The following is a 14,820-nucleotide window of genomic DNA, read 5'->3' as shown; positions in this document are numbered from 1 at the left end:
TTTGCTGATATTATCACTGCTACACACACACACACACACATACACAAACCTGTGGGAACAGCAGCCTGAGAAAGGGCAAGATGCCAGCTGGCTATGAGACTTGATTTCAGGCTGAGGATGTTTTTTTAGGCCTGAAGTCTGGTTGTTTCTCCCTGTCTGAATGTCTGCAGGCTTCTAGAGGCGGGCTTAAGCATTCAGGGCTGTCCAGGCAACAGCACCTCTTTCAGGGGATGGAGGAGGAAGAGAAGAGAGCTAGGGCACCTGCAGCCAGGTGTTATATTATCTTTTATCCCCACCTAGTGGTTGTACAATACACCCTACTTCCTCGTTGCTTGATTACACTCTCTCTGTTAGCAAATATTAGCTTGGTTGGCCCAGACAAATCAAACTCATCCTTGGTGGCAATCGTGTGTGTGTTAATTTCATACTTGCTCAAGTGTTTTTGGCGTGAAAGATAACTAAAATATAAAACGGTGTTTGTAGTTTTGCTAGTGACACTGTCCTGGTTAGCCCGTGACTCACTTTAAGCTAACTCAAAACTCAATGCTAGGTTGAAGTGTTGGGCTCAATACAAATTCGGCTTTATTTTGTCATGTGTCGATAAAAGAGATGTATTCAATACAATAATGTAACATTACGTTATCGATATGGATGGACTCACCATGTGATATTTGCTTCCAGTTAGCTATCGTCAGGTATCTAGCTAGTTATATTTGTGCTAAGGCTAGGAGGGAACCCTTGAATTGCAAAAATCTCGCGAGATTTGTCGGTGTTGTCTCTTCCTTCGGCATCATGTACACATTATTAATGTTTTAATGCAACAACACTGCGGTTAAAATCTGAGTAGATGTATAGACAGAGACACAAGGTTATGGTTTGAGGGGGAAAAGTCATAGTTTGGGTTAAATTAGCCACTCTCGCGAGTTCTTTCACGGGTCTAGGTTTCTCTTCTTGACACGACCTTAAGTTTGTTTGGACTAGTGATACTTGAACTATTTTCGCCCTGCGTTAGATCTCCCAGGCTGTTATTGCTCTCACACTGTAAACAAATCCGGCTTTTTTTCGCTAGGATTTTCAAATAGCAACCCATTCACCATGTTATAATCCTAACAACAAATATGAATTCCTAAAATCTTAGATATTTCATTGCAGTTTATCGGGAGCGATACCTAAAGTTGCCTGTAATATCACACTTTGGGCACAATATTCTCCCTGTGCCTCTTGGTCTTCTACTAGTTTTTTCAGTGGAGGCTGTCATGCAGGTTCAAAGTGAACTACTGCCCCCCTCTGGTCAAAGAATGCAGAGCGGACAACATTTTTTTTTTCTCAGCGAATTTCTATTTTATGAGATGAGATGTAAAGGAGAAAATACTCAGATCTTTTAGTTCCTGCAGAATTGCTCGTTTCAGAATTAAACATACAGATATTATTATTAATCCTTTATCCATTTCACAGCGGGGATATTACTGAATGACTGGATTATTGATTGATTACTGATACATTAATAAGTTCATCATGTTAATGTTGCATCTGGTAAAACTAATATACTTGAAATTAGGCTACTTTATAAACTACTGGGTACTTCAGTTTATAATAATGTATTAATAATAGTACAATGAAATAATACAATTAATTATTAATTCATTATGTTAATCTGAATCTGCAAAGTAACTAGTAGCTTCAGTTATAAAAGATAATGTAGTGGAGAACAAAGTAGCAGAAAATGAAATACTCAAATAAAGTACAAGTACCTCAAAATTGCACTTATACAGAGTGTAGGTAAACGAGAGAAGGATTTAAAATGAAATAGTATGAAATAGTAAGTTATTTGTTACATACCCAGACTCTAACGGCATACAATTAAATTATTTTAATTGATAAATATCTCTAACTCCAGATTATTCATTTCCCAAAAGACTTTTCTCAACTATACTTAATTTAAATACAGCATATTCATTATTATAATGATCAGACTACAATCAGGCATTCAGTTCAAATCCGACACAGATACATCTGGGCATACCAGTTGTCTTATAGTTATTCCCTACCCAGATAAAAGTTAAGATGTAAGGCCTGTAACTATTTACACTATTTTATTTGAACAATGACTTGTCCAAATCAGTTGGGTCAGGGGTTTCCTCCAAGGCGACCACAGAAGTATTTATTTATTTGTGTTTTATTTTTACATCAACATGATAACATGCAATCGGGTAGAAAAAAAAAAGTATAGCCCATTACAGTCAATTTAAAGTGATAAATACATATCTTTAAAAAAATATATAATGGTCATAGTAAAGAGGAAAGTGTAAAAAGAAAAAAAAACGACGCCCACAGAATATTTTTTTTTTACTGACAACAACATTAACATACAACCAGGTAAGGGGCATCGCACATGTAACTCAACTTTAAATAATAAACACACATTTTAAAAAAATATATAAAATATTTGAGACAGGGTCACATGGTCAATGTTGTTTCCCACGTGGTCTGCGTGTCACTGACGCAGCCATGCTCCGCGGTAGTTGAACAGCCAGTAACTGATGTTGTTATTGTAAGTTTGACAACGTTGTTATTTACAGGAGCTGAACACCCCGACCAGTCGCGGTGAATCATTTTCCTCCGTCGGTTCTGCTGACTTCTCTACACTGGCATTTAGATCAAATATAATTGTGGCAGCCAGCAGATCACAGAGAGCAACACTGTTACTGACTCCAATAACGCAGCTAGCATTAGCTAGCGGACCTCACAGCAGAGCTAACAGCTAGACTAGCTGCTTAGCAGTGATGGAGTGGCTGGGAAACGGAGCTTCAGTTTACCCCGACGAAGCGTCCACCAGTGACCCAGCTTCAACGGCCAGGGGCTCCAGTGGTGTTTATTCTCGCCAGCAGGTAATTAGCTCATGCTAGCTGTCGGGTTATTTGCGGAAACTTGGCAGCACGGATATAACGGAATGGTATTAAATGCATGCTAACTAGCTAAACCTGTTTGGGGATCATTGAAGTGAGTTAATGCCAAGTCCGATATGCTGGACAGTTAGCAACGTATGGGCTAGTATCTGCTTTCAATAGTGCTAGTTTTATTCAGCTGACCTCCGCTGTTGTGTCATTATCGTATCAGTTAGCAGCTACTCAACAACTCTCATGGTGTGAAACATCAGTGTCCAGGTTGCATGCTACACTGAATACAAACCGAGGTGCGCAATCAGAGTAGCCAGTTTCCACTTCAACATGTGGTTATAAGGTAAAGAGGTAACTTGCAGTGTCATTGTCCTGTCAGGGCATTGGAGAAATCAGCATCAGAAAGAGACCCTCCATGTGCGCAGGGGTCAGATAAGAGACCACAGTAAGACATGGAGCTCATTTTCCTTTTCCCCCAGGTCCACGGTGTTCACAGACACTGGCAGCTGTGTGCGATGAAGAGGCGTTTGGCTGTTTGGGTGGTCATGTAGCCATGGTTAAGATGGAAACAAGCATTTATTTATTTTTAGCCCCCTCGCCCCACCCTCTACCAAATACAGCGTGGTTGTGGTCATGAAAGCTTGAAAGCCAACGGCCTACATTTAGTTTAGAGATTTAGAGATTCAGGGTGAGCAGGCAGTTTGTGGGTGTCAGCTGTTCACTCCTATTAGAGCCAACCTTCCCTCTCTGGGAGGATGTTGCTAACGTGGCTGCCTTTCATGAGCACTTCTTCATGTTCATGCTAAACTTGACACTGATACAAAAATGCCAGTTTTTCCTCTGGCCTGCAGTGCTGTTTTTCCACCTAGATAATTTTGGTTGAGTTACAGAATTTTGGAAACGCTGGCCACAGAAATGTCTTCCTTCTTTACAGTACAGTGAGACGAAATGGCACTGGGCTTGTGGTTCTCAAAGCACCAAAAATTACATTTGAAAAAATTCAAAACCAGTGTCTCTTTCCAAGAATCACAGCCCGGTTACTCAAGATAATTCACAGGGCCTATTGTGAGCAGTTTCATGGAGGAACTATCTTCTTTCTACAGTAGAATCAACCTGAATTACTTTCTTTAATACTAGAATTAATGTAGTTCCTTCATTATGCTGGTCACGAAAAGGTCTGTGGATTATCTTGAGTAACTGGGTCATGATTTTTGGAATGAGACATTGCTGCTGAGTTCTTTGTTTTTTGTGCTTTGAGCATCACAAGTCAGGTGCCAACTAGTCTTGTTATACTGAAGAGAGGGCAGACATCTCATCTCAGCTGATATTTTCAAAACTATTCCCAAACAAACACAAACTACAATTACACTGGGTCAGTGTGTAATAAATAAGGGTTTACTGTTAATTTAACTTGAATCACTGACTGTATGTTTCTCTCATGTCCTAATCTGCTTTTCTTCTGTTCACCTCACACCAGTCACCATCATTGCACTTTTGCGATTGCGCCATGGCGTCACTCTGCCAGAGCCAGCAGCGCTGTGTGAAGGCCTCCATCGTCTCCAGCTGGAGACTGGCTGAGGCCCAGGATCAGATGTGTTCTTTAGGGGTCCACAGCTCAGAATCCCTGGAGCAGGAACGTGCTCGGACTCGGGCCTGCCCCAAAGAACTCACACACACTGAGGAGGAGTGGCGCCGCAAGGAGAGCATGCTGGCAGGTCAGGAGCCCAGTCGCAGTCCTGTGCTCGGAGCTGTTGGGAGTTGGGATGTTTTTGATAAGGTAAGTATGCAAACAGTTATGTGAGCTCCAGACCATTTTCACTGCAGCCATATTTATATGAAATAGTAGGGTAAACAAAGGTGTTGCCTATTAATGTCCTGTTCTATTTCATGTAACACAGATATCATTTTTTAGTTTAAAAGAACTACAAGTTCAGGCCACATGGGAGAGGGGTGGGTGGGAGAGGGGCAGGGTGAAGAGGTTGTTGTGGGTCTTGTACTGAATATTCAGATATATGTACTATTTATTTATACTTATTTATTTATTCTTGGTATGTCAATTTATTTTTTGACAGTATGTGAGTGACAGAAATGTACGAAATGAATAGATGAGTTATGTTCATTCAAATTCTGTTATGACATGTTTATATGAATATAACCTCCAATGTAAATGAAGAAAACACAATTAAAACTTGGTCACAAAAAAAAAGATAACATGGAAAATGAAAAGTGAATAAAATCAGGACAGGACCTCAGTTGCATTATATTGATGTCTGTTAATATTTTTATACCTGTTTGACCATGTGTACCTTCTGTTTATTGACCATGTAGTAACATCATCAGTAGTTAGTGAATGTCTTCTCTCTCCCCAGAGTATCATCAATGTTCAAAGTCAACCTGTAGAAATGGATCAGGACAAGTGCAAGACGTTTCTTCAGAAGTATGAGCAAGAGCTAAGGCATTTTGGTAAGTGAGATGCCAAATCTTAGGTTTCTAATAAGAATATTCTCACCCTCACATTAATAATAAAAAAGGCTCTTTGTTTTGGTGTTAGGTAAATAAAATGTCATCATTTAGCTTTTTGACTTGTGGATTTCTCCTCCATTTTGTTTTCATTTGCATTCTTAAATGATTTTTATAAACCACTGCACACGTTTTAGGCAGTAGTTTCATCTCAACACACACTCCTGCCTTTTTCATAGAATGCTCATTATTGCAGTTGGTGTGTTATCCAAATTATCAGTGCATTATATTTAAATATGCATTAAATGTTTCCAGAATTGCACTAGTCAAGGTAGTCCATGTCAGTCTGACTTTTACATAACTATACCTTCATTATGATGAATTTCCTCCTTCTGAAGGGGATAGTTTGGATCATTTGAAGCGGGGTTGTATGTGGTACTTGTCCATAGTCAGTGTATTAGGTACAGTAAATGGCAGTTGACATACTCTCTAGTCTGGAGAAGCAGAGACGTACTGAAGCAATGTACTGCTGTGAAGACTATATATATGTGAAGTGATGATGAGTGATGCAGGGTCTTTTTAAAGTGGTTAGAATTCATTTTGTTGCTGACCCTGTGTGAATCAGTACATTGCTTTTTGTCCTGAAACTATCGATAAGAACCTCACACAACCCTACTTCACTTTTATCCCTCTGTCAGGTATGCTGCGGAGATGGGACGACAGTCAGCGATTCCTCGCAGACAGGCCTCAGCTCATCTGTGAGGAAACAGCCAACTACTTAATTCTGTGGTGCATGAGACTACAACAAGAAGGGGTAAAGTTCTGAAAGGATAAGGCTGGCGTTATTTAATTTTTTTAAGCAGTCTATCCTGCTGACTAATCTTGTCTGTGTAGTCACAGCCTGACATAGTTTATGCCATAACAGTCATCTAGTTGCAGCGGGTGGCGTATCCTTTGATTATGATAAACACGGCAAGTGTAGTTCATTCCTCTCAGCTCATCAAACTGGAAGAGCAGTGTAAGCATGGAACCATAAGCCTGAGCAGGTGCACTGACATCTGCAGACATTAAAATGCAGTTACTTATAACATTAATAATGGCTCTGTTCTATTCAAGTGTGCATGCACATCATCAGGAAATGAAACTGAAACATACGATTACACGATATTATATTGATTTCATGATATGAGACTTGATGTCTTCTATCATGGAAAAGCCTAAAAATATCGAGATGTTATTGACAAACCAAATCACCCGGCCCTACAATGCATCAGTATGCTTTTATAGAGACGGTTCAATCAAGAGAGATCATATGTAAAAAAAAAAAAAAAAAAAAAATTGGCTCTTTCCTTATAGTTATTCTTAATGCATGCCACCAGTTCAAATCCTCCTTGAAATCACATGAAACAAGACTGTTTATATTTTTCCAGGCACAGTTACATGGAGTAGTATGTTAGTCAGTTAAAAAGAAGCAGAGGGAGATTTTTAATGACATAATTTTACTTTTGATGTTGTATTTTGTGGTTGTTATGGTGGAAACACTACTGCTTTTGTCGACAGGGCCCTCCAAAACCAACAAAATATGAAAATTCCTTGAGGTAGCTTTAAACTAATGCAGTATCGCACAATGTGAAGAAGCCCAGAATTTACCATTGTGCTGCCAACTTCTTGTAGAAATCAGGTATTTTAGTGAAATGCTTTAGTGAGTTTAGTAGCTGTAAACCTACCATATAAAACAATAGATACTGCATCGATTCTAAGTGTTAGAAAGCTCAAAAGGTGAAACACTGAGACACACATGCTAAAAAATATTTGTTCTGTCTGCAGAAAGAGGCACTGATGGAGCAGGTGGCGCACCAAGCTGTAGTCATGCAGTTCATCCTGGAGATGGCGTCAACCTCTCAGCAGGATCCTCGAGGCTGCTTCAGGCAATTCTTCCATAAAGCCAAAGTAAGACGCACATGTCTGATTAATTCTGTATGTGAATACTGCACCTTCCTGCAGGGGCTCCCAATAGTATGGGAATCAGCAGCTACCCCTACAATGTACGTTAATACGGTGCTCTTGGATTTTTCCCTATGCATGATTGAAATTTCCTTCACCTCCTGTCAGACAGTTGTCATTTCCCTTAAGCCATGTTGTGCCATGTTTTCCTAATATTGTCGCCTTTGTTGCTGTGAAGGACGGACAAGACGTCTACTTAGAAGTCTTCCACACAGAGCTTGAGGCCTTCAAAGACAGAGTGAAAGAATACGCAGTCAAGTGTAGAGGTGATACAGTCAACAACGCTGAACAACAGAACACTGGCACAAACTGCAGACTCGACCCCAAAGAAGCCCTGGACTCTTTACCTCCAGTAAGTGCTCGTCTCTTTTTCTCAGTGCTGCTGAGACTCACAGACTACTGTAGTTACCCCACACAGCTGGAAGATGGCACCATTGAGCTATTAGTCTTCTGATGTATACATGGAACTCAAGGGTCATCTTTTAGTTTAGTTGTGGTGATATTACCACAAAATGTACTCATGCTTTGTTTCAATTCACATGTCTCTGCTGTGTTTCATAAATGGTGACGATGCTACAATGCACCAGGGAATGAGTTAAGAAATATGGACTAAACCACTGCACAAGGTAGCACTTAGGACCACGACAATTGATGAAAGTTGATGTTACCAACAAACCAGGACTTGTTGAGCCATCATGTTGCTGATATTATCAGTGAGACCGACTAGAGTAAAGTATTTGCAGATTGCCGTTTTGTTGTCTTCTGTAATTTGAAACCTCAACTTCTGGCACACAGTAGAAACTTGTGTCAGCTGCTCAGGTATTACTGAAAAGGTTCACTTGGAGATCCTTATTTTGCATCATTAGGTTTCCTGGAAATAACCCCAATTTCAGAGAAGTTTGGGACGCTGTGAAAAATGTAAATAAAAACAGAATGCAATCATTTACAAAAACCTTTGCAACACTATATTCAACTGAATAGAGTAAAACACCAAGGCATTTAATGTTCAAACTGATAAACTTCATTGTCTTTTATAAATATACACTTAATTTAAATTTCATGCCTGCAACATATTCCAGAAAAAGTTTGAACAGGGGCAAAAAAAGAGGGTGAAAGTTGCAGAATGCTAAAAAAATCACCTGTTTGGAACATACCCCAGATAAATAGGTTAGTTTCATGATTGAGTTTGAGAGGATTCCAGGCTACGCATGAGTGGAGCTTTACTAACTCTGCCATTTTAAAGAAAAGGAGAGGCTACAGGCGACAAATGTGCCACTCTCTGGACTGTCTTACTATTTAAAGGTCTTTATTGTATATGGCATTGAAAACTAATAAGACACGCAACAGTGTTTTATTTGAGGCCAGTATTTCAATATTCAGATGAAGTAGAGGGTGAAAGTAGCCAAATGGCCTCTCTAGTAAACTTAATCTTTGTAGTTTGAAAGCCTTTTGTACATGAGAGAGAATGAGAATGGGGCCTCCTCCCCCCCTGCTGGCCCCACAGCCTGACTAGCTGCCAAACTTCTACTCAGAGAGTAGAAAAAACATCCGCCTCTTCTCCCACAGAGAAGCGATGGCTACCCGGGTATGAATTTGTGTCCGTAGCTTGGCTCTCCTGGTCCTACTTTTGGATTTGAGCCGTTTTCTTCACGTAGCACCTCTCCTCACCTCTGTTTGGACTTGCAGTCAGTATCTGGTCTTGTTCAAAACTGGTATCAACATGTGTCACAAGCGGTTCAGACTACCTCTGAAATGTGATCAGATCTTAAATGCATCCTGAGCGTGTTCACACCTGTACTCAGAGATGTCCATTTGTGATCGGATTACCCAGGATGCACATAAATACCAGGTCTGAACTGGGCCTCTGAAGAGCGACGGTGATGTGCACATGAGTAGTTGTTCTTTATAAAGAAGAATTCACAATCAAAATGCTACATTAAGCTCAGATCAGTGCATTAAATGTTGAGGAGGCAGTTGCATAACCATTATAATCCTCTAACTAGGCAACCCTAGCTTAATCCTCCAGAATCTCTCTCCAGCTCCACTTAAACCTCTTTTTGATTTGTGCCTGACAGTCCTCACCTGTGAATGGGTATTGATCGTTATTGGACCCTCCTGTCTTTCTTTCCCTCCACTAGGTGGCAGACTATCCTATGAAGCGCTGTATAGAGGCTGGACTGTGGACAAGCACAGGGAGGTGGACAAAGGATGATACTACAGAAACGGACGATATTCGCATGATGGAAACCTCCTAGGGATTGCAGGATAGCCCCCCCCCCCCCCCCCCCCCCCGCTTTTCTTCCATCTCCATCATCTCACTGTTTAGGATTCCCTGTTGCACAACTGACCAGGCTGAAAAACACCAGTGCAGAGCAGGAATAAACTGAGAAATGATCAGTCTTTTGTGCTGCAATTTTCAGTGGAGAACCTGCAGGAAATAATGTCTCAGTGATGATAAACAGTTCTCAATGTGATCGATATTATGTCACTGCGGCTAGCCTGTGGCGAGTTGCATCCTGCAGTGTCTCTTACCAGTTAAATGCATGTGCTGTGCCATAAGTGTGGTTTGACAGATGGAGTTATTATAATCCTTAAAGCTGGCTCTCCTGAAAAACTGAAACACTGTTATCTGAAAGCAAAACAAACTGGCAAACTGAAAATTCAATCCAGACAACACAAAGAATACAAACTCCCGATCACAAAAATGGACAAAAAAAGAAAACATTTTACAAAGTAGCCCACTTACCTTTGGTAGAAGCCCAAAAGTAAAAGGAAACTGACAAAATCAGGCAGGCAAACTGCTCCACTTCTGTTGGGGTATGGAGCCGTGTGAAGGACAGATCAAAACTGTCCTGTCCGTTGGAATCCAGGCATTATAGCTACATAAAATGAATCATGTCAAGTACGAGAGAAGCATGACTGACAGATCAACGGTGACACTTTTATACATAAATGCGGTCTTGTCAAAAAAAGGCATTTATAAAGGCAAAGTGTCTTGAGGTCAAATTTAAAACTACCTGATCCTGTGTGTACAGGTCCAGTATACAGTAACTACTGTAAAATAGAGTCAAGATGGTTGCTCAGCAGTTATGGTCTGTGGAATAGTTTGATTTTCATACTGTTGGGGAAAAAATAGGACACGGCACATCTGAACATGTTTGGAGTCCAGTTTACCTGAAGGTGAGGCTGTGGTGTCGAACAAATCAAAGAGAAATCACTTTATTGAACGATTTAGAAATTGTTATTGATAGTTTGTTGACATTTATACCTGGCGTGCATACATACGTGGCGTCATTTTTTTTTAATTGGTGGTTCACTAGTAACTAAGTTGCTGGCTCTATGCTAATAATGAGCAAAGAGTAGTTTGTCTGTGTTTAATGGCATAATAACAATATCTGTAACAAATTTGGAGAGCATGAATGCTCCAGTTGTGGTCGCTTGTATTCGTGTTTTCTCTGGCATTTAACTTGTGAGGCTGGAATGAAATTATAGTCTAGCAAGTAAAAATGTTGGATCAAAAAGTCCTGGGTCACAGTCACCCTGACGCTATTGGCTTTCAGACTCACAGCTGATCTACATGTGAGGAATCCTGCATTCTTTCACAGGATCTTTATCAGGAAAGGACAAACAATGACATATGTGTGAGTGGCTCATCAGTTGTCTGCAATGAACAGATAGAATAGATGTTTCATTATGTTAATTTTTGGTGTTTTGTCATGCATTATTGTGTCATTACCTGATTGTTGCTATTCCTTGTGCCTGAAAAGCCATCAGGAGCCTTTATTGTTGCTCAAAGTATAACAAGACTTCTAAAGTTAATAAGAATGATTGATATTTTATCACGTTGCAAAATATCAGGAGAGGAGTGAGAGGGAGGCTGGACATTGGAGAAGTGGTGTTTATAGTCAGAATATTTTTCACATCTAATGCTGTGAATTAAGGGTTTATTTTAACCAAACCAGTGCTGTTGATTGTTGGGGGAGTGAAGAGATGAATCAAGTCGGTTTTGGTGAGTTTTATTTTGTTTCTGGTGAGTTTGAACCAAGTGTGTTTGACAATGATAAAAAAGTATTGTTTCCTTAAATGGAGTCCTGTGAGTTTGGTGGGAGCAATAAATCGTATGTTTATGGTTAAACACAAAGGCATTTTCTCTTTAAAAATGGTCTGTCTCTGTAGTGATCCATTCCATTATCTTGAAAGATGCTTATAATAACAGCCTGTCAGTGGAAAAAATAAGCACTTTTTGGTGGACTTGTTTTGACGATGTGCAAATTGCTGGTAAGGATTACATTGCATCTGTTTTACCCTGCTGATCGGCTGCAGCACTCTCCGTCAATGCGCCATTAATTTCTAAAATTGTTGTCCTCTTTAATCACTTGCGCACAAAAACCAGACTGAAAGACACAGAAGTTACCCTTTAATATTTAAGGTTTTCCAAAAAAAAAAAAAAGTATTCCTGGTGTTGTCTGGAGAAGCTTAAAGCAACAATTAAAGAGCATAATTAGACTTCCTCTTTTACATCTCCCATTAACATGCATCTTCGACATTCAGATTTTATCTAGTGTTTAAGTCTGCGGAAAAACGTGTCTAAATTTAACCTATATACCTATATATGCCTACAATGATAATACAAAATAACCACAGAATAAAGAAGTTAATGGCTGCAGTGGCTCGTATTGTCCTCTTGTGACAAAAATAATTCAGCCTTTCAGAACAATAGTCAGTTGCTTATTTATTTAAGCAGCTTGACATAAGGCAAAGCCCAATAATGAGCTTAAACAAATAGTGCATGCTTTTTTAGTATGTGAGACACTATAACTCATGACAAAGCACTCAGCTCTCTTTGTGTGTTAGAGTTGCAAATTCAGCCCAGATTTATAAGACAATCTAGTGTTGAGTTTGAATGTGACTTATTCAGATACGATCTGGGTGTCAGACGCATGGTAATGTAAGTTGTGAAGAGGCCCTACATTTGGCAGTTATTTCACTGAGTAACTAATTAATAATGGAGTTTATTTCACCAGGCATCAACATAATCAAAGCCTCAAATTTCAACTGGCACACACATAAAACACTCCATCTTACAGTATCCAAAAGGTTAACTAGGCCTGCATGGCCTCTGTGTATTTATTTATCTGGTTCAGTGATGAAGCAGAGAAATCACCCGTTTCCTTACACAAGTGTTCTGTGCAGACTGTTGTCAGTGGCGTGTTGGTTTGATTTCACAATTCTCCACCTGAGAAGGAGCTAAAAAAGCACCAGTATGGAGGGGATGGGGAAAAAGGGCTGAGCTTTCCACAAAGACTTTACTGTATATTTGTATGCAGAGGGGAACTCTCTGTACCTGAATGTGTCCTGCACTTTATATTCCTCTTTTTAAAACCGTTTAAGAAAGAAGCAGAGGTGGAATGATTGAAGCACTTGACTTTATTATTCTTCCCATTCATCAGTAATGTTAATTTTACAAGCAGGCTTTAGCTGAGCTTGGTGTTTTGAATCGTGTGACTTTATTTTATTTTTTTGTATTCTGTTGTTTGCAGACTTTTTTTTTTTGTCTTTTTTTGTGTTCAAGGGTTGTGCCAGATTTATTAGCCTCCCAATTACTGTCCCCTTGATAGTAATATTCTTTATTAAACAAGACAGCCAAAATCAGTGTGAAAATCTGTCGAGAAACTTCAACTGCAGACTGTGGAATTAAAAATGCCATACGTTGCATTAACATGTCTTAAAGCTGCTGTGTGGTGCACTGTTGATTCTACAGTGCACCTGTTGTCATCTCACTTCTCATTATTTCACACATTTAATCTGACTTTACACTATTTTTGATTGTTTTCAAGATCGATTCATCTTTCACTTATTTCCTTGATTAAGTGATTAGTTGTTTGGTCCATGAATTGTCAGAAAATGATAAAATATGTCAACCAGTGTTTCTCAAACCCTCAAGACAAAGTCCTTAAATCTCTTGTTTTGTCCACAACTCAAAGATATTCAGTTTACTGTAAGAGGACTAAACAAATCAGAAAATACTCACATTTAAGAAACTGAAATTAGACGATTTGGTCATGTTTTCTTAAAAATTCTCAAACAAAAATTGATTATCAAAACAGTTGGCAATTAATTTAATAGTTAATTAATAACCTATTAATTGTTGCAGCTCTACTTTGCACACAGCACTGGAGCGGGGCAGTTCACGTATTATGTGAATCATAAAAACTGTAAACACAAACAGAGGTATTGTAAGCCATGAAGCTAAAACAATGTGCTGTAGTGTTCATAAATGTGTTTCTTTTTCTCTTTTTTTGTCCACAGTAACCAATTAACTATGCAAAATAATTGTATGGCTCAAACTGTTATACTTTACCTGTGGCCAGTGTCCATGGTGTCTTACTTCCTAAATTATCTTAACATTATCTCAAAATTTGGGAATATAAGACTGTATGTAAGCCCATTTCAACCAATGTGATGAAAAAAAAGATCATATTATTGTCTGAAGGTGTCTATTATTATGAGATAATTTCATTATTATTTCGAGATAATTAAGTTATTATTTTGAAAGTTTCTCCTTATTTTGTGATACTGAGTAATTCTTTTGAGAGAGTTTCTCATAATGACTGATAGGATCTTTTTTTTCTCCTCACATCGGCAGAAATGGGTTTCCAAAAGACTGAGAGACTTAGTATAAGAATTTCTGTCACACAACTATATGTTTCAGGAAGATTTTTGAGTTACACTTGTCATTCACGTTAGGCTGCTGTAAGTTTTGGCTTCTCTTGCCAGTGTTCAGAACTCAAAATATAAAACCAGTGCAAAATTATTGTCTTGCTGCAGTTCTTTGTAGACCTGCAGTAATTATACACGGGGACCCTCTGGACATTTAACACTGAGGAGCATAAAAAGGCGCCATCTTTAAATCCTTAAAGCTGCTACGAGGAGTTTTTAACTGGTTATGAAACAGTCTCAATTTAAAACTGATGCCTCTATATGACTTACAGAAGCAAAAGCATTGTCTTTTTCTATATAGTTATTCTTAATGTCTGCCACCGGATCGGATTCTTGTTGAAATCAGATGAAATTTTGACGTTTTAATCTGTTTATCTTGTTGTAATGTGAACATTTTCACTTTACAACATGGTAACTTATATTGTTATAAAGTTTGTACTATTTATTTTGTTATAACGTAAAACATCTCATGGTATTATGAAAGAACTTGTTTAAAATATGTTATCATGACATTATGATAATGTAAACTACAAAAAAATATGAGAATAAGTTATCACATTATAACCTGAAATGTTTCACATTATAACAAAACAAATAGCATAAATGTTGTAACAAGAGAAGTTTCTTGTTATAACTTGTTATAACATTGATATTTTGGAGCCCCTGTGGACAGAAATTTCATCAGATTTCACAGAGAACCTGACCCGATGGCAGCCATGAAGAACAGCCACACAGAAAT

At 38.8% G+C, this 14,820-nt stretch overlaps 2 protein-coding genes across 2 annotated transcripts in view; one reads left to right on the top strand and one right to left on the bottom strand.

Moving 5' to 3' along the window:
• The window catches only part of exd3 (exonuclease 3'-5' domain containing 3), a 51,690-nt gene extending 50,896 nt beyond the window's left edge, over nucleotides 1–794 (bottom strand). Inside the window, exons 1-2 of the mRNA XM_084746196.1 lie at nucleotides 662–794; nucleotides 50–220 (exon numbers count right to left, since the gene is read on the bottom strand). The gene's annotated coding sequence lies outside the window, so the exon portion shown is untranslated. The remainder of the gene's footprint in view (nucleotides 1–49; nucleotides 221–661) is intronic.
• A 1,639-nt stretch (nucleotides 795–2,433) lies between these two features.
• Nucleotides 2,434–13,080, top strand: cdc37l1 (cell division cycle 37-like 1). Its single transcript, XM_084746322.1, has 7 exons — nucleotides 2,434–2,888; nucleotides 4,375–4,674; nucleotides 5,267–5,360; nucleotides 6,056–6,171; nucleotides 7,185–7,307; nucleotides 7,540–7,713; nucleotides 9,500–13,080. Exons 1-7 carry the CDS (start codon nucleotides 2,784–2,786, stop codon nucleotides 9,614–9,616), a joined length of 1,029 nt encoding a protein of 342 aa, XP_084602448.1. The 5' UTR covers nucleotides 2,434–2,783; the 3' UTR covers nucleotides 9,617–13,080.
• The last annotated feature ends 1,740 nt before the right edge of the window (nucleotides 13,081–14,820 follow it).

Source organism: Lutjanus erythropterus, chromosome 20 (assembly GCF_056507025.1).
Source record: "Lutjanus erythropterus isolate fLutEry1 chromosome 20, fLutEry1.hap2, whole genome shotgun sequence".
In the NCBI taxonomy this organism is placed as follows: Eukaryota; Metazoa; Chordata; class Actinopteri; order Lutjaniformes; family Lutjanidae; genus Lutjanus; species Lutjanus erythropterus.
Note: the sequence above shows the minus strand (reverse complement) of the source record. Positions and strands in the feature narration are given on the sequence as shown.